The sequence below is a fragment of the Cygnus atratus genome, chromosome 2 (genome assembly GCF_013377495.2).
Source record: "Cygnus atratus isolate AKBS03 ecotype Queensland, Australia chromosome 2, CAtr_DNAZoo_HiC_assembly, whole genome shotgun sequence".
Taxonomy (NCBI): domain Eukaryota; kingdom Metazoa; phylum Chordata; class Aves; order Anseriformes; family Anatidae; genus Cygnus; species Cygnus atratus.
The window spans coordinates 97,456,010-97,477,243 of NC_066363.1; the positions used below are offsets into that span (position 1 = coordinate 97,456,010).

The 21,234-nt window shown below is 41.5% G+C and overlaps 2 protein-coding genes across 2 annotated transcripts; one reads left to right on the forward strand and one right to left on the reverse strand.

Annotated features, from left to right (window-relative positions):
• The first annotated feature begins 993 nt into the window (after positions 1 to 993).
• C2H6orf62 (chromosome 2 C6orf62 homolog) lies at positions 994 to 8,213 on the forward strand. The gene is made up of 5 exons (XM_035550459.1): positions 994 to 3,172; positions 4,650 to 4,826; positions 5,400 to 5,522; positions 6,245 to 6,379; positions 6,911 to 8,213. Exons 1-5 carry the CDS (start codon positions 3,044 to 3,046, stop codon positions 7,034 to 7,036), a joined length of 690 nt encoding a protein of 229 aa, XP_035406352.1. The 5' UTR covers positions 994 to 3,043; the 3' UTR covers positions 7,037 to 8,213.
• A 7,170-nt stretch (positions 8,214 to 15,383) lies between these two features.
• On the reverse strand, positions 15,384 to 21,204 carry ACOT13 (acyl-CoA thioesterase 13). The gene is made up of 3 exons (XM_035550579.2): positions 21,070 to 21,204; positions 18,221 to 18,405; positions 15,384 to 16,098 (listed from the first exon to the last, which is right to left on the reverse strand). Exons 1-3 carry the CDS (start codon positions 21,172 to 21,174, stop codon positions 15,942 to 15,944), a joined length of 447 nt encoding a protein of 148 aa, XP_035406472.1. The 5' UTR covers positions 21,175 to 21,204; the 3' UTR covers positions 15,384 to 15,941.
• Positions 21,205 to 21,234: the final 30 nt, after the last annotated feature.

The window sequence follows — 21,234 nt, forward strand, 5'->3', positions numbered from 1 at the left end:
GAGTCACGGACACCACCAGGGGGAAGGTGGGAGAGGTACCTTCACCCCAGCAACCTATTTTTTACTGCAGTGGCGACAGACCATTGCAAAACAGCAAGTCACAGCCAGCACAAGGCAAACCTGAGCTCCGCAGCATTTCAGAGGCACCCTCCATTTTGGGTGGCGAGGCTTTCCCTGCCATGCCTAGGGGGGGTGAGGAGGGGTGGATAGTCAAAATGCCCAGACACTGAGGTGAAAATGTATTTGCTGCCTACTGGTCCCTTGCAATTTAAAGAAATGCTTGAAAACGTGAACCATGCCCTTGCTTCTCTTTCATGCCGGAGGAGGTGCGAGGTGGGAAGCGTAAGCCTTTCCTTTAGGACAGGAATACAAACACCTACTTTTCTTCAAGGATCAGGCTGAAATAGCAACTATTTATTTCGGACAAAAACAAAACAAAACAAAAAAAAACAAAAACGAGCAGACCTCCTCAGGACCCACCTCAGCCGCCACAGAGGCGCATGTACAGGGGCAGGCAGGGGCTGCTGCTGCCAGGGCTCTGCTTGTGGGGGGTCACCACCTTACACATTATGGTCAGCGACGGTTTTTTTTATTTTTAATTCACAGTTTGCTTTGCCCACACAGTTGACAAACTCCTTTGGGCGGAATTGAACGAGAAGGAGCCGCCACAGGCCCAGGGGCAGGTACCACACAAGATGGGGGGGAAGCGAGGGGGTGCCCCCCCCCAACTGCGTTGAGCAACCCCATCCGGGGCCTTGTCCCGCGGCCCTGCGGGTCACGGCGGCGGGGGGAGAGAGGAGCGGCCAAGAGAGACCCCTTTTTTTGGCGTGGCGATGGGTCAGAGCCGCCCTAACCCTGCTGTTCTCTCTTTTTCATCCTCTAAAAAATGAGATCCCGCGGCTAACGAGGCCACCGCGGAGCTTCCCAGCGCGTATAACGCGATTCTGTATTTGTGCCCCCCCGCGGTGCCTGGCGCTTGGTACGCGCCGCCGGGCGGCTGCTGCGCGCTGCGGGCAGGGCGGCGCCTGTGTGACTCAGGCGCTGCCATCTTGCGGGCTGGGTGGCGGCGCGCAGCTCCCGTCCCTCCGCGCTCCCGGTGCCGCCGAGCCCCAGGCGCAGCCCGCGGCGCTCCCGCTGCCCTCCGGCCGCAGCCCTCCGAGGACCACCCGGCCCCGCCCGGGCGAAGGGAACCCTCCGCCGGCGTCTCTATGCCCGCCGCCCTCCGTAGGAGCCACTAGCGCAGGGCCCGCCGCCTCCTCCTCCTCCTCTTCATCCTCCTCCTCCTCCTCCCTCCGCCACCATTTCCCCCGTCAGCGGGGCGCTGAGCTAGGCTATGGGGACCAGGCTGGGGCTGAGCGGCGGCAGAGCGGGCGGCCCGGTCAGCGCGTCCACCGCAGCAGGGATGGGGGGGCTCGGCGGCTTCGTGGCTTTATCTTGACATGGCTCCCCGCCGTGCCGCCAGCACCGCCGCCGCCTCCGCTGCTCCTCCTGCGCCCGCCGGCTGCGGGTAGCGAGCGAGACACGGGCTCGGCCTCCTGTCGGAGTCTCTCAGCCTCTCGGTTAAGTTGGGGGGAAGTTTTGGGAGGGGGTTTCTTTTTTTTTTTTTTTCCTTTTGTTTTCCTTCTGTTTTCTTCTTTTTCCCTTAAGGAGGGGTTAATATTCCTTTCTCCTCTTTCTTAACCCGGTCCGACGAATTCGCTAACCGAAAAACCTTAAACCCCTACCAATCAAACACCTCGTGTGGGGGGAAAATGCCTGGAGAGAGAAAGAAAATTACCTGATAATCGTGGGGGTTGCTTTAAGGGGGTGGGGAGGGTCTTTCCGAGGTTTAAAATTGCAGCCTCGGCTTGCAATTTAAAAAAAAAAAAAAAAATTGCAAATTTTTGTTTTTTTTCGGCACCAAAATCTGTTTGGCGAGAAAAAGCGGAAGCGAAACTCTCTCCATGTTTTCCAAGTCGTGACCATGAAGTGAGAGGGGAAACGCCGTGCTACTGTGGGTGTCCCGCCGCAGCCTCTGTAGAGAGAGGCCTGAGGAGAAGCAGGAAGCGTTGGCCATGCACAGCCTCGGCTAACTGTGCTCGCTGTGGGGCTCAGCAGCAGCAGAGAGAGAAGGATCCCCGGGGGATCAGCAGCCCAGGGAGCCTGCAAGGTGTTAGGGAATGTAGGGCTCTCGTGCTGGTAAGGAGTCTGGGTTTGGGGCGCCGGTTTGGGGTTTAGTCTCTAGGTGAGATAATACTGTCCCTTAACCCCTGCCAGCTTCTCGTCTGTGGCCATCATGATCCCTCTTCCCTTTGGCAGCAGTAGCCTCAGGGCAGCGATGTGCCCGATGATGAGCAGAATGGTGTTTGAAGTGACTCCGCTGTTTTTTCTCTTTGCTTTCCTGCAAACCAGCGCTGTGTTGTCTGTAGTTAATTTTGTTGTTGGCAGAGAAATGTCATACTTCCCAGGATGTGCACTCCTCCTTTGCACCCTTTTCTCTGCTCTCCACCAAGTGTAATCGTTTTAAAGAAGAAAAAAAAAAAAGGCAACATAGCAGTAGTGGAAATCTGAGAATAATAATCAGTAGAGTCATGAATCCGGCTGGGGTAAAACGCAATTTATAATATCAGCTTCGTTTTTTTTGTAAGCAGAACAAAAATTACCCCCCCCCCCCATGGATTGGGCTTGTGCCAGTTGCTTTTTATTGTACACATAAATTGTGATAAGATTTGTTTTTTTCTCCATTCTCACCCACTTATTCCTGCGGCTAAACTGTTCAAATTTGTTTTCTTTAAATTTCTTAGTTTTTTTTTCTTGGTTTATTGTCAAACCTGTTTGTTGTCCAGCCATGGCTGGACAACTGCTTTTGTTTCTTGACCCCTCCGATACGACTTTCTCATAAAATACTGCCTGAGGTGCAGTTTTGGGTTGCACTCGCGTTTTATCTATTCAGTCGTATTAGCAGGAATAAAATGACTTGTTTCTGTTGTACTTGAGTCTTATGAAAAAGTGCCCATAGTTTAGCGACAGTTTCCAAAGGCTTTAGTACCACCTGTATAACAAAATGGGGGACCCAAACTCCCGGAAGAAACAAGCTCTGAACAGACTTCGTGCTCAGCTTAGAAAGAAAAAAGAATCTTTAGCTGACCAGTTTGACTTCAAGATGTACATTGCCTTTGTGTTCAAGGACAAGGTAACTTGGTTTTTGTTTCTCTGCTCTTGTGTTGCAATGCAAACTTTGAGTTGACTATGCTGGGCCAAATCTTACTGCCTGATGCATCTTAAGGATATATCCTGATGTTTTGTTGAATTTTTTACATATCCTTATTGCTAATTGGTATTGTATTTGACCAGTTCTCGTGTATTGACAGTTTGGCTTTCCTTTTCAGATGTTTGTAGTTTTGTAATGCAGAAGGTGCCAATGCCATATTAAATGATCAGTTGGTAACTTCTGTATTGAGTAAATATTTATCTGACTTGATGCTGTACTTTATTCAGCCCAATTGGGGTCTGAATGGCATAATGGTTTGCAGTGAAACAGTTAAGTTGAGAAAGACCTGTCTGGAATGATTGCTAACCCTACTGCATTTATCTGGTTAAAGCAGAAGGGAAAACCCAGTAGTTGAAGGGAGTGGTTGCAAAATGCAGTGTTGAAATGACCTGAGCAGGTAGACACGTGAAACTGTTGCTGACATCTTGAAAGGGAGGGAAGAGAGGAAGTCTTCATTTACTTGACAGTATTGTGGAAGACTACTGGATGCTGTAAATGTGGAGGATATCTCTAAAGTTAACGTTGAGCCGGAGTTGCAAGAGAGTTTCTGTCCACAGGACGTGAAGAAAAGTAGATGCTTGGAATAAGTGTACTGAACAAATTGAGTGAGTGAAGATAGAAACAAATGGCAGACAAATACACAGTAAAAGGAGGAAGTGCACGTACACGAACTCTAATATTGCTTGATTTGCTCAAATGTTCTTCTCGTTCCATGGAAGTTACTTGGTTCTAATGGAGACTGTTCTCTGAACTTAATCGGGAAGTTTCCCTAAAATTCTTAAGTCCAGTTTGCATTTGTTCATCAATTCTAATGCAAACACTGCTGTATATAGCGACACGTTTCTAGGCGCTGTCTCATAGTAATAGAGAGACTGTTGAGCTAACTTGTATTGAGAGTACAGTTTGTTTATTTTTTCCTTCTGTGCTGTTTGTCCTAACAGTTTCCCAAGAAATATTAGGGTTTAATCAGTGATATCAATTAGATTTTCTTAGCAGATATGGGTCTTAGTATGCTTATATCAGCACCTGATTGCAATTAATTTCTACAAAGTAGTCTGAATGTTACAACTAAAATCAAATGTCTGTTTTAAGTCCTATAAAACTTGCTTATGCCGAAGTGAACTGAGGATGTCTATCTACTAGTTTGCTTAAAGTAGGTTAGCTCAGCCTGGCTTGGTCAGCAAGTACTTGCCTGTTACATGTGTTCTGGATGGGAGGGAGATGGGAGTTGGTAAAAATAAGTTTTGTCTGTTATATAATTCTTTAGTTAGGTTAATGCTGCTCATGAGCTATAAAATTATATATTTAATATTATTTCAAAAAATTATAAATTCTGAAGTTAGCAAGAACCACTTAGAAAGGATTGTAGTTTTAATGCAGTGTGTGCTTTCTTTTTCAGAAGAAAAAGTCAGCGCTTTTTGAAGTGTCTGAAGTGATACCAGTCATGACCAATAATTATGAAGAAAATATCCTGAGAGGTGTGCGGGATTCCAGCTATTCTTTGGAAAGTTCCTTAGAGCTTCTGCAGAAGGATGTAGTACAGCTTCATGCACCCCGCTACCAGTCTATGCGCAGGGTAAAGTTGTTCTCCATACTTGCTGAGTTTTAATTTGGGTTTTAAACATTTGTATTTTTTCTTGTGAAACTTAAGGCTAATCCTGCTGCCTTATTTTCTCAACTCTTCTGCATGAAAATTCTGAGAGCATTTTTTTGTGGGGTCTGGTTTGAAGGGTAACTTAGCGTGCGCATTCTGAAATTCTGTTTTAATCTGTAGTGTTCATGCTTTACCTTTAATCTGTCTCATTGAAATATGTCTTGGGAATTCTCTCTTCTGCCAGCCTTTTTATTAATAGGCATGGATAAATTCTTGCAACAACTCCTGGTTTACAACTAAGTGGTTTTGTTAGATGAATATTAGAAAGTAGTCTTTCCCAGGAATGGTAGTTTTCATAAAGTTGGAATTTACATTACCTGGATACTTACTTTAAAATTCAATGGGAGGCAAAGAAGACTTGAGTTGTTTTGGGAGTAATATAGACAGAAAATCACACAAAAGTAATAAGTACCACCTTTTAACACAGCGCCTGTATAGATGAGGTGCTTATCTGTATGTGGCTGGGCTGTTAATACAGATCTTTATTAATTACAGGATGTGATCGGCTGTACCCAGGAGATGGACTTCATTCTTTGGCCTCGTAATGACATTGAGAAGATAGTCTGTCTCCTGTTCTCTCGGTGGAAGGGATCTGATGAAGCCTTTAGGCCTGTTCAGGTATTTTTTTTTTAACTTAAGTAACATTTTGGGGGGGAATGGGGGGGGGCGGAATCTTTGCTTAATCAGTCCATTGATGATAAGGTCTGTGACTTCTGTGAATGTTTAAGTATGTGGGCTCTTTTGTGTAAATCACACAATCATTTGAAATTTAAATTCTGCTTCCTCTTATTACAAATTGTGACCTTGGCACAAATTGATTAAATGGAAGAGGATCTGAGATGGTATTTTTGCATTACAATTTTGCATTGAGAGAAACATTTCAAACATCTCAAACATTTTAAATTAACTCTTCAGTAGGTACCTTTAGCTATTTACATTCAAATTTTTGAGCACCAATATGTGTATTGTTTTCTGTATGCACTCTGCAATAGTAAGTTATTAGCAGAAATGTGTTGTATTGTTGATAACACAGATGTTCTGTCAGCTGAATCTTTTTTTATGGAGGCGGTTAAAGTTGCACCTTTGTTTGAATTGTTAATGTCATTGTTATGACTAATGTCAGTGTTGGCAGAATTAAACTAGGGAAATCTTTTAAGTTTTGTGCCAAGGCTCAAGGGTGTAGTTGCTATGGTTTCCAATTTCATTTTTCATAGATGAGAAAAGAAAAGAAACAGAGAAACAGAAGTGGTTGTAAAGCCCCTGACTGAATGAAATTAATTGCTTGTGTTTGAATTTTCACTTGGTAAATATTTTATCGTTCTATCCCTCACGCACCGCAGGCCAAGTTTGAGTTTCATCATGGTGACTATGAAAAACAGTTTCTGCATGTTCTGAGCCGAAAGGACAAGACTGGAATTGTTGTCAACAACCCTAACCAGTCAGTGTTTCTCTTCATCGACAGACAGCACTTGCAGGTAAACTTACCCTGTCCCTCTCTTTTTCCTTTCTACCTAGAGTGTAAGCTTTTTAAGAATTGTCCTGAATGTTTTTTCTCAGGAATGTTAGTGGTTTTTAGTGGAAAAATTGATCGTGTGTTCATGCTTGCATTTCAGCAGTTTCAGAGGAAACATGCTATAAATAGGATTCACGCGTACAAAAGCTAATTATAGGCCACAGATGTATTCATAAGATTTTATGTTCTAGTATTAAAATTAAGTTAGAAAAAAAGACTTAACATTGTTTTGGAAAAAATAAAATATTGTCTTAGTTTGTGTGATATTACGTAAATTATTTAAGTGGGAAAAAATAACAATAAAAAGAATTCACTTGTTAAAGGATTTTGATTTGGCTGTTGTGTGTGTGAAATGGTGGCTTTTACATGCCTGTGTTGTTTACCCACAACCAGCAGCAAGCTGTAACCTGGGCTGGGTCTGCTGGGGTCTGTCTTTTATTCTTGTGTGAACTTTTATATTTAATAGCTTTTCTTTGGTTTTCTTTGCCTCTAGACTCCAAAAAACAAAGCTACAATCTTCAAGTTATGCAGCATCTGCCTGTACCTACCACAGGAGCAGCTCACTCACTGGACGGTTGGTACCATAGAGGATCACCTCCGTCCTTACATGCCAGAGTAAGGTACTGGCCAGCAAAATGGGGAAGATCACAGAATGCAGCAGTGAATTTCCACTTTCCTCACCACTTTATTCTTTCAGAATATTAGAAGAAAATGGACTCATGTTCAGAACACTATACATTGTGAAACTTGATCATCCTGGATTTTTTTTCTCATTTGTATCTCAGAACTTTAAAAAAAAATTTTTTTAGTTGTTTTCTGCATGGACCTTGTGAAAGAGAGGATGCTCTGCACACTTCTGCACTGCATCGGCATCTTACTAAAATGTGAAATGAAGGGACTGTACACTGAAACAAATGTATCTGAAAGCACAAGGTGATCATTTGTGGTGGTGTTCCCATTTGTGCTGGTCATACCCCCTAACATCTATGTTAACCATCAGTATTTGGAGGGTGAGAAATGAATGTAATGGGTTTAAAAGCCTTATAGCTTTGCTGTTAATGATTGTATCAAAGAGCACTATCAGATTCATTTTAATGAACAGAGAAGTGGCTATTACAATAGGAAGTAAATGTGGGAAAGAAGTCTTTTCTTTTTTTTTTTTTTTAAAAAGCAAAAAAGCATCTCATTTAATGTGTAGGCATTTTTTGCCTTTTTTATTTTGCTGGGCCATGTCTGAGTTTACTGGCACTTTGGTTTTGGATCTCTTTCCCCAAGTTGCTGTATAACTGTATGAAAGTGTTCTTTTGAGTTGGATGCATTTATACAGATGAGGCAGACCTGGAGTCTGAAGTCGCTAAAGCAGCTCAAAATAAAGTAAAATAGTAGCTGCAGAAACAATGTTGGTAGAGGATTATTTTTTCTTGAGAGTTGAGACTTGTAGACTTGCTGGTGAACTGTGCAGGAAATACTGGTTTCTAAAACATTTCTTATGGAAAACCTGTTGAGGTTTTTTTTCTTTTGGAATAGACATTATAAAACAATGTAAAATAGTGTTTGGAGTGTTAAAAGTTGGTTCTGACAGAACATTTTAAGATTGTGCAATGATAAAAGGAAGACTACTGTATAGTTTTGTTGACAAAGAAGGTTCTGCTTAAGGGTTGAGTACTTTACTGGAGTAAAACTGTATAAGCCTGCTCCCTTTGGATAAAACTAGTGCTTACCTGTTTAAAACTTGTATTTAGCTTTTGTTTGGAATTGGAAAAAATTGGAACTTAAATAAATTAGGTGAAAGATGACTGGGTTTATTCATGGGAATTCTATGAATGGAATTTTACCAGTGTCTTACCTCAGAAGCGTTACGTGTCGCAAACACTGAAAATACACAAACTGTAAAATGGTATTATGACTAACATAAAGATGAGCGGCAAAGGTGTGCTTATGTGTGCAGGGAAGATGTTTGCTTTGAAAAGTAGATGTCAGAAATAACTGTGTTAAGGGCATACTGTTGTATTGGTACATGGGTATTTCTAGTAGTTTTATCATAAAATCCTGAAAGTTAAACTGGAGCTCCATTGGAAAACACAACCTGAAAGCTGCAACATTGTGTTAATACGTGCCTTACCTTATATAGAAATCAAGTTGAAAATGCTGCTGTACAAAATGCTTTATATATCGACTTTGGAATATTTAGTCACCGCCATACCTGCTGATGGTGTTTAAAGTTTTCCAACTAGGTGTCCCATCTTAATGGCCTGTAAGACCCAGTATTAATGTCCTTGTGAAGCCTTAGGTTTTGTAGGGCTTTGAATGTTTAAGTTTCATGAGTTTGGATTATGGTTCCGAAGTGCAACCCCCTTCATAATCTGTCATTTTGGATATTGTTTCATAGTAAGAGAATATGACCGTCATTACCTTTATTAGCAGAGCAAATATCTTTGTTCCTAATGCAAGAAGTCACTAAAGTGACTGTTGTTCTTCCTTTTGGTTTCTTCAAAACAACAACAAACGCCTCAGTGTTGGCTTAGATGATTTCTGCAATGCTTTTCAAGCGTCAGCATTGGCGTGATCCTTAATTTATAGTTCTCTAATATAGAGAACAATATGTGCAGTTTAATTGCTTTTGGTGTTTTGTATGGGCTACAGAAGACACACTGATTATTTGTCTATTCTTCGTGAGAGTGATCCTGGAGTTAAATGCTACTACGCTTTTTTGGAGAAGAAATATGTATAATACTGATAGGTAAATGGTCTGTTCAACACAGCTAGCAAATGCCATGTTTTGCTCTGCTATCAGATTGAATAGATTGTGTACGTTGAAAAAAAAAGATTAAGGGGAACAACAGGCTTGAGAGCATGACAGTCTCAGACTGTATGAGTTTATTTTTAAATCATTTGGCATCTTTGAAAGGCATCGCTTTCTCCACTTAAACAGGATGACTTCAGAGAGAAAAGATGAAACTGTCTCAGTATTTCTTAATGGAGCATCTAGATTAAACTCAGACTATTGTACTGGTTACTTTAGCAAAATGCCCTTTGGAAGTCAATGGAAGCAATATTTATGGTGTCAGGCCCTGTCTCAGCTTAGTGGCTTTCTGGTAGAGTTCTTAACTTCAAAGTTTAGCTTTAATCTCACAAAGCTGATGCTTACAAAGCACAGTTTCTGTAAAGGGTAATTACTTTGTTCAGTAGAGCTCTGTGTAAATACAAAAAGGCCTCTTCTATAAGACAATTATCTTTGTTGCCACATGCTGTCAGTTGCTTGTGTGGCTCCTGGTATCCTAATACTAGGAACTGAAATATGCTCAGTATCACCTGGATACGTTTTACCAGGTCATCGCTTCAGGATTTCTTGAGGATCATTCTATGCTTTGTCATGCAAACCTGGCAAGTGTGAATGGGGCAGGAATAAACGTGGAGGCAGCAAAACGAAGTAGGTAGAGGCCCATTAAATTTCTTGCATCTAGATGAAATGTTTGGTGCAAGGAAGCTTGTGTTAGGTACTTCCTAGATAAGAAACATCTGAAGTGTCAGCATCTAGCCTGTGTGTGGCTATAACGCTTATCTTGGCTTTTAAAGCTTCTTCAGCTGCATGAGTGTTATCAAAAATAGATGGACATAGCTGGTTGTACAAGCCTCCTCCAAAGATAAGGAGTTGTAATAGGTCTGTAGCTATCGTGTAGTTGGTGCACTTTGCCATTTCTCAAAGCAATAAAGTGGTTCTGGAAAGCTGGTTTATTACACGAAGTTTGCTGTATTTAGTGATGTTAGGTACTAGTAACGCTGGGATTATTCAGTGCTTTGTAAAAAACAAACAAACAAACAAAAACTTTAGATCAGGCTACTAATCTCTTGCTACACATTGATGTTTTGCATTACAGTGCTAAACCTGTTAGAAACCTATTAGAAACAAATCTGATGGAAAGGTGGTAATTCTGTTAGTATCAATTTTCTAGACTTTTTTTTTCCAATTCCATCTCTAAAAGACCTGCTTGTCTGTACTTGAAGCAGAGGATTAGTCTTCACCACAGGTAGGTGCTGAGTGACCTTGTGAATGACCGCATTACAGGAAATGCATAGGTATAAACAGTGGAACTTGAAGTGTTTCCCAGCTTGTTTTGCTCACCTCTTACTGCTCTATGAAGACTAAACCTTACTGGTCCTCGGACCCATCTGTTGAACCTGTGGTGCCCTGCACTGGAAACTAAGCTAAGTTGCATTGCAATATATTACATCTGCAGTAAGCGGCTTCTCTTAGTGGTGTTCAAGTGTACAGTGCCTTGCTGAGACATGGTCAGTGTTCAGAATGGTGTGTACTTCAAAGAATATCATGTTCTTGGTAGCATGTTTTAGTACGGCCTAGTGTAGTAGTTTAAAAACACTTTAAAATGTGATACGAGTGCTATGAACTGCATGTTGCGCAAGCTCTTCTTTTGTGAGCTCTGCAGGCTTCCTTCCTTGCCCCACTTGTGTTTTGCTGCCAGGAGAACACTATTTCCTTGTGCTTGTTATGTGCTGAGTCAGTAACTTGTGTGGTTAATGAGCTCCATTTCATGTTAAATCTGGATCTCTGGGGGTTGGATGGTAAGAATAATCTCTAGGGTTGTTTTTTTTTCGAATACAGTGTTACAGGTTTAATTTAATATTACATCAAGGTTCCTGCCAGTAGCATGAAAGCTGTTAAAGTCAGGAATTTATAGAGTACATTTACATACTCATGTAGCAGGTAGACGTGTTATATGAATTTACTTGATTGCTATTTTCTTTTATTAGCTTCTCCATTTTCAGCTTTGCATTTAAGGAAGTAGCAAATTCAGCAGCTGCATAAGCCCACAGATTCTGGAATGAAGTAATGAAATGGCTATGACTGTTTTGGGGGAAAAAAAGTAGAGCATGCAAAGTTTTGAGGCGTGGTTACTAGCCTTAGCGGTGTTTATTTTAAAGTTCCTTTTGTGGAACAAATTACCCTTATATTTTAGTAATCTGTACATACAAACCACTTTCCCAAATGGTAAGGACAAGATTATTACTTGTCCCTTAATACCACTGGTGTACGAGAAGCACGCTTCTGTGTAGAGGATTGGCCTTCCTTTGCACCTGCACTATTTGATGCCATTCCCTCAGCTATTCCCCACTGTAGTGCACAGGGGCTGGGTGCTTTGTGTTTTGTATTTAGTGTTCAAGTCTGCCTTCTCATGGTGCTCTTGGAATACAGATTGAACTGTTTGCTGTCTGGAGTATTAGGAAAACTACAGTTCCATCTACAGCAGCGGGTGCTGCTTTGTTGTTTTCTGCAGCGCATCTGGGAATTCAGGAGGCTGACTGTACAACACCGACGCTATGGAGGGGTAAAGCAGCTTGCTTCCATTAACCTGCACAGCAAGTGATACGCAAGTGTAATTTTTCTTCTGCTCGACTGAAATGCTTTTTAGGGCTGCAGATATCTATGACCTAGTTTTTCTGCTTGAAAAAAGAATTTACATATGGAAAGGTCCCTTAATTTGAGCACAGTTACTGGATGCCAAACCCCTGCTGAGCCTAGAGCATCTGCTCTACAAGCTGTTTTTCTGGACTCCCGAAAAACTCAATAGAGCTAAAAGCAGCTACTGCTCCTTTTAAGCAAAAAATGTCAAAGATCCACATTCTTACTGCAGTGGTACAGCCTGGGTGGTAGTGTCTTAGTGAGCTAAAGTAGGGATTTTTTTTTTTTTTGGAGGATAGTCAGTGTGTTGGGTTTTACCAGAGCTTTCAGGTAATTTGCCCTTGTTATGTGAGAACTACTTACGCTGCAGTGCCCCACAGCCATAGCTTCTCAGGACCAGGGTTAGGAGTTGTTCAGTGAGCCCATCACACAATCACAAAGTAGTAACTATCATTATGTTCTCCCTGAGCTCTTATGGAGCAAAATGAGAATTAAAGCCCTTTTTCCTTCATACCCACGAAGAGTGAGGTAAGGGGGAGCTTTGGGGGCTTCTGTTTCTCCTGACCAGACGGTCTCTGCAGATAGAGAAAAGATCTGAAATGGTTAGAGATAAAATGCAATCAGAAGTTCCTACGTATCCCTGGCAGTGGCTCAGAGCCAGTCAGTGCAGCAGAACAGGACCTCACTGCTGTTCAGAACAGTTACTTAACAACCTAATTCTAATTCCTTCCCCTGTTCCCTACAAGTGGCTTGTGCCAATTTGAGATTTGTGAACCAACTAGCTCGTAGCTAAATGGGCAGAGTAACCTAGGTGAGGCAGCTCAGCTGTGAGACCCTTGTGAGACCCTTTTATTGATTCCTCATCTCTTTCAAGGGATCTGTAATGCACGGTTCCACCATGGCACAACTATGCAGGTGTCAGCCTGAATGCATTCACGCGACAGACAGCAGTGATGTGAAACCAGCGTGAAACATTTTGCTGACGGATATATTGCATGCAGTGGGAAGCTGCAGTTGCTTTAACTGATAAAGATGAACCTGTTCCCTGATGTGTTGTGTACCACGATGTAAAAAAGCTTGGCCCTGTGTGACCTCTAGACATCAAGTAGTGTGGTGTAGGCATTTGGTATGTTAAGGGAAAAAAAAACAATTTGGGATGGACAGTCTCATCGTTTGCAGCTGTAAGGTACAGAGCTTACAAATGTCAGTTATTGGGTATGTAATTTGGTGTACTAATCAGAATCCCAAGATGATCTTATCGAGTCATTTCATTTGCTTGTAAGGGGAATTAAATCTGCTGTGATGGAACCAGGTCAACCCCACAGATCTGCTCGTTGTGATGCCAGGTGCAACCAAGTGCCATTTGTCCTTACGACAGTAATTTTTTCCCATTATTTCCTTTCAGGCTCAGCTAAAAGAAGATATAGCTTTTTGAACGTGCAGGTTAGAGTGGAAGCAGCAAAGAACACTTTGAAATGCTCGGTGACGTTTGACAGCTTACTCCCAAAGCGAAGCAAGCTCAATGGTGACAATTCCTTCTAAGATGATCTCCAACCCTAAGCTGTGAAATAAATTACGCGGTCCGTGCTGCTGCTGGTGGAGGGGTAACAGACAAGCATGGCTTAAAATAATCACTTTAATGAACTGCTTCTAAAACAATTGGCCTGCATGTTAGTGATATCCCTACTACTAAATGGGCAGTACTAAAATACTGTGTTGAATAGTCTGAAGGGAGAAAAGATTTATTTGGCTATTTCAGGAAGGTTTTCCTCTCAGTCCACAACAGTCCTTGCCAGGCGTGAATAGAAACACAAGGATACTTTTGTTTACATGTTGAAGTTTGCCATTCCTAATTTGCCTGGACATTTTTCAATTGTAATTATGTAGATATGATAAATAGTATATGATAGAATGAGAGCACTTAACTACGGTACCTTCCTGAGGCAGCCAGCTTGGACTGAGGGACCTCATGTTAAGTTGCACTGGGACAGTTCTTACACAACCAGAGTTGCCCTGGTGCACAGAGCTAACTGAGAGCATTCTGAATCCTTTAGCACGTGGTTTCAGAACCTCCTTCATTCTCACCCCCTGCCTTTTACTTCCGGAAATAGTCAAAATCACTCTTGCGTTCCAATGACTTGTAATAGTTGGGGGAGCAGTTTGAATCCTTGCTATTTCTTTCACCTCTTGCATTCTACTATATGGGAAGCCTATGGAAGAAACTAGGGAAACATGAGAAAAAGCATGGAGAAGACAGTGAAGGACAACTAGAGGTGACAGAATATTTTATTAAAACAACCATAACAGCAATTACTAAACTCAGTAGATGTGTCCACTCTATTTGATCCTGTCTCTTCCTGCTAGTAATTCCAGAGGAACTGGTGATGCTGGATAAATAATTGATATCCAGGCAGAGGAAAATATAAAGTGGGAAACAACTTGAGCCAGTGAAGCATATAGTTCTGGTCAGCAAAGATGAAAAGAAGTAGTTTGCACCTGTAGTAATTGTCTTTCAGATCTGCTTGAGCAAAGCGTTGCTTCTATAAATGAAATTCAGGGATGATTCTGAACGTGGGTCAAGTACTTAAGGGAAAAATCATAATGTGTTGCTTGAAGAGAGGATACAACTGCTAAAAGTACAAAGCTGCAGGCATGTAAGCTGTATATACTTCTGAGCCTCAAAGAGCTTTTACTGAGTACACCATGAACAACTGTTTCAGACTTACAGCAAAGATACACGTGCAGAGCCTGAGCGCGTTGGAGGGTGTTTTTTTTTTTTTTGGCCTTTAAACTTCCATTAAGGGGTTATTTGTATTAGCTGTATCACTTGTTTGAAAATCATTTCAGAAAGACTGATATATTAGTAAAATTGTTTAACTTTGCAAATCAGTCTGCATGAACAGGTTACTTAGCACAATTCACTGGAAATTCTTTTGTTTTGGGAATGCACAAGAAAGTCCTAAATACATTTTCAGTCACAAAATTGAAATCACTAAAGACAATGAGTCAACTTGCATGACAAAAAGATATTTGCACGCACTTTACCAGTGTATTTGTACATGCACAAATCTTCACTAGAGCGAAACTAAGGTCATGGCTTATATAAACTTACACTGTGCCTGTAGCATTGTTATTTTTTGTAGTGTGATAGCCTTGCCAAGGATCATGTCATGTTTAAAAGCAGTTAAGCCTGTTCACAACACTGCATGAAGAGACAAGTCTTAGCCGCTGAAACAGCAACTTAACTCTACCAAATTCAGTGCAAGTCAGACAATCTACAACCTGAGCCCGATACAAAGCTCTCAGAATTTATTTTCACACACCTCTAAGTCTCACCTGATTTTCACACAAATGTAGACAACTTTAGGTAGGTAGAGTTGAGAAACCCTTATGATGTAGCTGTATTTTCACATACAGAAATCACACAGAGGATGAAGAAACTCTTCAGGTGAATTGACGTATGAGGGTTGCACTATACCCTCCTTCAACCACTCTGTCCTGACAAGCTTTAACTCAATACAAAGAGATAACAAAATCTTTAAAAAGGTTGTTTTAGAAAGCTTTATTGAATACTTTTGAATTTGTTACAGCATCAGTGAATTACATTCAGTATTACCTTGCTTTACACATTCCACCTAGTCTCATGTTACGCTTATAGGAACTCTGCATCACCATCCTACAGAACAAACACTTTGTAAGCATACATTAGTGTTGTTCAAACGTGCTTGTGACCAGCCTGAAGACAGAGCTGCTTAGCCACACAACTGTACCACAGTCAAAGGAAAACAGATCTTTTGACACTGTCATGCTGGCAAACCACACTGTTCTTCCAAAGGCTTTTTCTTTGTTACCTTGCCCCCATGAAATGCACCCAAACAGATGCATTTGCATGCTGTCGTGTTCTATTTTTCATCCCCAAATACTCACTGATTTTAGGCTTTTAGCAGCTTTGATGGTAATGAATTTGTTCGTTTATTGTGAGACTGAGACAAGTCACATTATATAGGTGATCAAAATTATGTAGATAATGTCTTATTGTATAAATGTGAAAATCATTCTATATGGGATTCTTAACCCAACATTCTTATTTTTGAAGTTACTTGTATTAATTTCCTAGATATTTGGTATGTCTGCCTTGTGCAATTAACTTCCCTGTTGCCTTATTTGTTAAATCCACGGTGGCAAATGCAATATTTCTTCCTTGCTTCAAAATCTGAGCTGTAATCAGTACCTCTTCTCCAATCTTAGCAGCTGAAGTATATCTTCAATGAAGAACAAAATGAACAGGTAAGAGTCTGTACAAAGCACAAATCCAAGAATATTCCTGCATTTTAGATTATTGTGAAGGGAATTAGCAAAAATAAGTAATAGGCACATCTCCCTGTAACTGCCTGCTTGAAAATCCCTGCTGCTGCTAGTCCTCAAGTCCCTCCTAAGTACTGCAGTACAACGGTTCCCTGAAAACAGAGGATAGAAAGAAGCCCGTCTCTTGGTTCTGACAAAAAGTCCTTTTTGGAACAGAAACAACAGGTTACCAAAGATCTCAGTTACAAGTTCACCTCCAAGTCCTGTTCCAGCCACCGCTGGCTTCCTATGGCCTTTCCAAACCAGTCTGGCTGGTTTCGCGGCAGGATGTCTCTGGAACAAATGCTCCAGAAGGTCATTTCCGTATGGAACCTAATTGTAGGTTAACTGCTTCTCAGACCCTGGCCAGAGAAAAGTCATGGAAATTTGGGAGGCTTTCAAACCTTCCTGGTTTAACTCTGTTTCCATTCATTACACAACTTTTTGTTTTCTTTACGCGAGTGGGTGGGTGTGCTCTGACAACTCTCTCCGGGGAGTAAAAAATTATTCCACCACAAAAAGCCTGAAAAGGATCAGGAGGGATGTGATCCAACCATGGTCTGAGGTAAGGGAACAATACTCAAACGTCAGAATTACACAGGAGAATGTGTAAGTGCTGGACATGTACCTTCATCAACCGGATCATTTTTATGCATGACACCACGTCAGAAGTATGTCAGTCATGCCCACGGCTGATGTAGCACAAGCCCCGTTAGTTGGCAGGGGGCAGGGTTTCAGTCTCGTTTCTCAGAGGCTGCTAATCCCCTCGTGATTTAAATAAATAAGTAAATACCCTGTTTCTCCCTGTTCTTTCCATTACTGAAATAGCTTCCTCATGACAATTTTTTTTTAAAAAGAGCCTTCCCCAAAAGGAAAAAAGCCTCTAGTATAACAATACCTGATATCCAACATCAACTGCTCATTGAAAGCAGCGGTCTGAAGCAATAGCTACAGCTTTGTTTAACCCAGATAACGTTTCCTAACTGTTATGCTACTCGATTATTTTGGATCACCTCCAGAGAGGGTATTTACTTGAGATTTTAGCTCTTATATAATTAGGTACGCATTTTTGATAGGGTAAATAATTAAAATCCGGGCCTCTCATGCTGCTGCAGGGCAAAAAACACGTGAGCATTTCAAGTTTCCATCTCCAGCCATTTTCAGGTCATCACAGAGACAATGGAAAGCTCAAGTAGATGCTCCAGTCCCAGCCTACCAGTGGAGAAATCAAAAAGTGCTGGGGGGAAAGGAAGACATCAGGTAAAGATACACAGATCACTCCCCACACCCTTTTAACAATTTTTTAGGCAGTTTTGATGAGGAGCTACTTCTCCAAGATTTTTAATGCTCAGTGTTAGTTATTCCAAGTAGGATTACTTCAGTTCCAAGCAGTCACAGTCTCTTCACTGAAAGTAATGAAGCAAAGCTGACAAGCTGTAACAGCGTGATCAAAGAAGGTTTCAGGATTTTTTCTTAAAAGCGCTTTTTAAAAACTACATTACAGGAAGAACTATTCTCAGTCTTTAAAGGGTCTAGAGTAAAGGAATGTTCCTCTAGTGAGAAATTTACTCAATCTGTAATTTACCCTCCATATGAACAGAGCTAAAATGTTTCTTGTTTTAATCTTTTATGGACTAATACTATAAAAGGGTTTATAGAAAGCTGCTTGGCCTACATTTGTTGTTTGAGAACACTTTATATCTTCACCAGCAAAGAAATAAGTTGAGCCTGTTTTATAAAACTAAAATTTACTGGCTAACATCTCTTTAACACTCAGTGAATGAGTGGATAACATCTCTTAAACACACATAGGAAATAAAAGCTTAGGAAACTCCAACTCAAATTTTGCAGCCTGGCGATATTGTCAAATAAGCTCCCCTTCATCCCCTACGTAATTTCTCAAAGCAAGACTTCTGAAACCAAAGACAACACCTTTTTAAAGCCCGTACTATAACACAGAAGGGAAGTATAACAGAGTGAAAACCTTGTCAGGGGAAGAGAAGTTAGCATGTTCTGGCAAACATGGTGGATGATACCTACGTGATGTTCATGTCCACGCTGACCCCTGGCGCTGCTCTTTCCGTGTGCAGCAACGCTGCTGTTGATACCACATCCACGAGCGTGGCTGTCAAGCCTCCGTGTAATGTGCCACCTCTGTTGGTATGTTCTTCCTCTACTTTCAATTCACATACAACTTTTCCCGGGGTTGCAGAAAGAAGTTTTATCTGTATAAACAAAAGAGGAATAAAGAGTTTACTGACAACAGTACCAACTCCAGATGCTGCCCTGAATCAAGTTGAAAGTAAATCCTGTTTCAATTTTGGACTTGTGAGACAAATTGAAAGATGAAAAATGTACTAATTTAACTGTCGCATTAGATGTTTCCATAAATTTTGACCAGAAGATTGCTCCCTTAGAAAAATTTGCATTTCTAGTACAGATAAATATTTAAACCGACAATTTAACAAAACTTCAATACTTGCTACGCTCTCGGGAATTGCCTAGTAGACAGCATTCTGCTTTAATTTTCTTTTGCTTTAATCTGTGACTGAAAAGCCAGATTAGAGGGAACACTAAACTGCTTTGTACCATAGTTGTGAAGCCGTATTTGTTAGCTGTCAAAATGGAAACAAGACTGACAGTAGTTCATTAATCTTTATACCAGAGCAACCTCAGTAAAAACCTGTACTTTGGAAGGAGCGCTCGAAAACATAATCAGATTGGCCTCCCTGAACTGAAATTTGTATTCCTGGACAGAATTATACAATGCTGTGTCACACCATATTACAGCACCGTGACTTGTATATACACTTTTATTCTAGCCCAGAGGTGTTACATAGAAAATTACAGTACATCTGTGGTACCGTGCTTCCCCATTTAATCAGCAAAAACTGGACTTTTGAGACCAAGAAGTTACTACATTTCAGTATTTTCAATTATTTAATTCAAGTTGCTTCAGCTACTAGTACTATACTCAAAATCTGAAGGCATATGCAGAACTGGGATAAGTACAATATATATATATTTATATCTTTACTCTTGCAGCTAATACTTTGAAGTACCTCTAGACTGCCACAAGTGAAATGTGGGCATATTTATTATAATTCCTACAATTTTTTTCTATTTTTTTTTCACCAAATTCTGTGTAGATTTTTTTTTAAAACTTAAATGTTTCCATACCGTATCAACCAGACTGACTTATTCTCTATAATCTTAAAATATATTAAGACTGGAATGTCTCCTATTTCACTACTGGTTATGTATAATGTGATAATAAAAGCTCAATTACAGCTAAAATCCCTTTCTGGTAGAACAAAGTTTTTGCAAAATTTTTAAAGAAATGATACCAAGATAAATGGTAATGGAGTACTCAGTCCAATTTCAAATGGAAAAAAATGGAATTAAGTAGATGGGACATCGCTGAGGCAGCACCCTAGTATGAAAACAACACCCTGACCAATGAAGATCCCAAGTCCTAGGTCAGCCATGCTGTGAAGCAGTAACTGGAGGCCTGTATTTCAGACAGAATTTGTGATAATGGTCTTTTGCTGATGCTTGACACTGGGAGCAGAAGGCTTCCACTACCTTTAGAGAGTGCTCTAATCCACCAGCAAGGCAAGGAAAGCATCTCGTCTCTGCCGTTGCTCTGATCTAGCACTCACTGCCTTCTCCCCTTGACAGAAATAGTTTGGTATTTGAACACTTACACAGTTAGAGCTGCTGTTTGTACTTCTCAAAGTCCCCTGTGCCTGTCCTCCCACACGTCTCAGTGAGCGGTACACTGCTCTGGCTTCCAGCTACAACTGCGATACACTACTTCTCTGGAGAACAGGCTTTAAAACCCACAGGCATAAAGCCCCATGTAGATACCTCATTGGAATTAAACCAGAAACTCAGTCTGATGCTAGAGCTGGAAAGTTTCAGCCTAAAATCTGTCTTCTTCAGAATAGGAAAAATCTCAAGTCATACTGTAGTTACGGCAAGAAAGGTTTTGCGTATCTCCCAGTGCAACAGCAGATACTTTAAATCAGAACAAAACTTTTATTTTTATTAGGATTGCATTCCTACTATCGCATTTCTAGAAGCGGATTGCAGAAAAAGTTAAAATGTCAAAATTATCAAAGCAAGGTAAGAAGCCCACCTCCCAAGACCCACTTCCTTCAAAAAGTTATCTTTTTGACCCAAAATACTGCATTCGTTCTCCACATAATGAGATTTTAAGGTGAAAGGTGAGCAAAGTTATCATGGTGAAGAGGTCACTCAGAGCTGATTAGACTCTATAACTAGAGAACTCTTATCATGACTCTTATATATGACCGGTATGTCTTGGGAAAGCAAGACAAGAAAAGTTACCACAAAAATAGCTGCTTTCTTTAAATGTGTGGGATCACAGAGCTATTAGGCAAAACGTAAATTTTGAAGTGGCTGGTTTTCTTAGATATATTTACTGCCTCTCTGCACGTCACGGGTATGTAAATAAAGAGAGATCAAGGCACCAAAAGCAGGATCCTGGCACTGCAAAATTTCGTGAGGATCCTCATAGTGCCTCATAGGAAAACCCTATGCAACCCAAAGGCTGCAAGACCCAAGAAGGCATGGCAATGTCCCTTTAGCTCGGTTTTTGGATCATTAAATAGTGTTACATCGGAGCTACACCCCTCAAACACATTCCTCCACAGCAGGCCGTGCTGGAAACCCGCAGCACTTGTACTTTCAGTCTGACTCCAAGGTGAAGCTGTCAATACGGGCTCCTTTTCACTTCCAAGCAGGGATCAGCGACACGTTTTACTCCGCAATCTCACAGACCTGAAGGTTATCATGGCCGTGGGTTATTACGGAGGGAGAAACACCCTCCTCTCGCCCCCTCACAGCGCCGAGCCCCGCAGTACCTTGCGGAGCACCCTGTCGAAGCCCTGCGACTCCACCATGTACTTTATGGCTTCCCGCAAGCCCTCCGCCGCCAAGCCCACGCCGCCCGTCATGCCGCCCGTCATGCCGCTCGTCGCCGCCGCTCGTCGCCGGCCCGGAACGGCTCCCTTCGCTTCCGCCCTCCC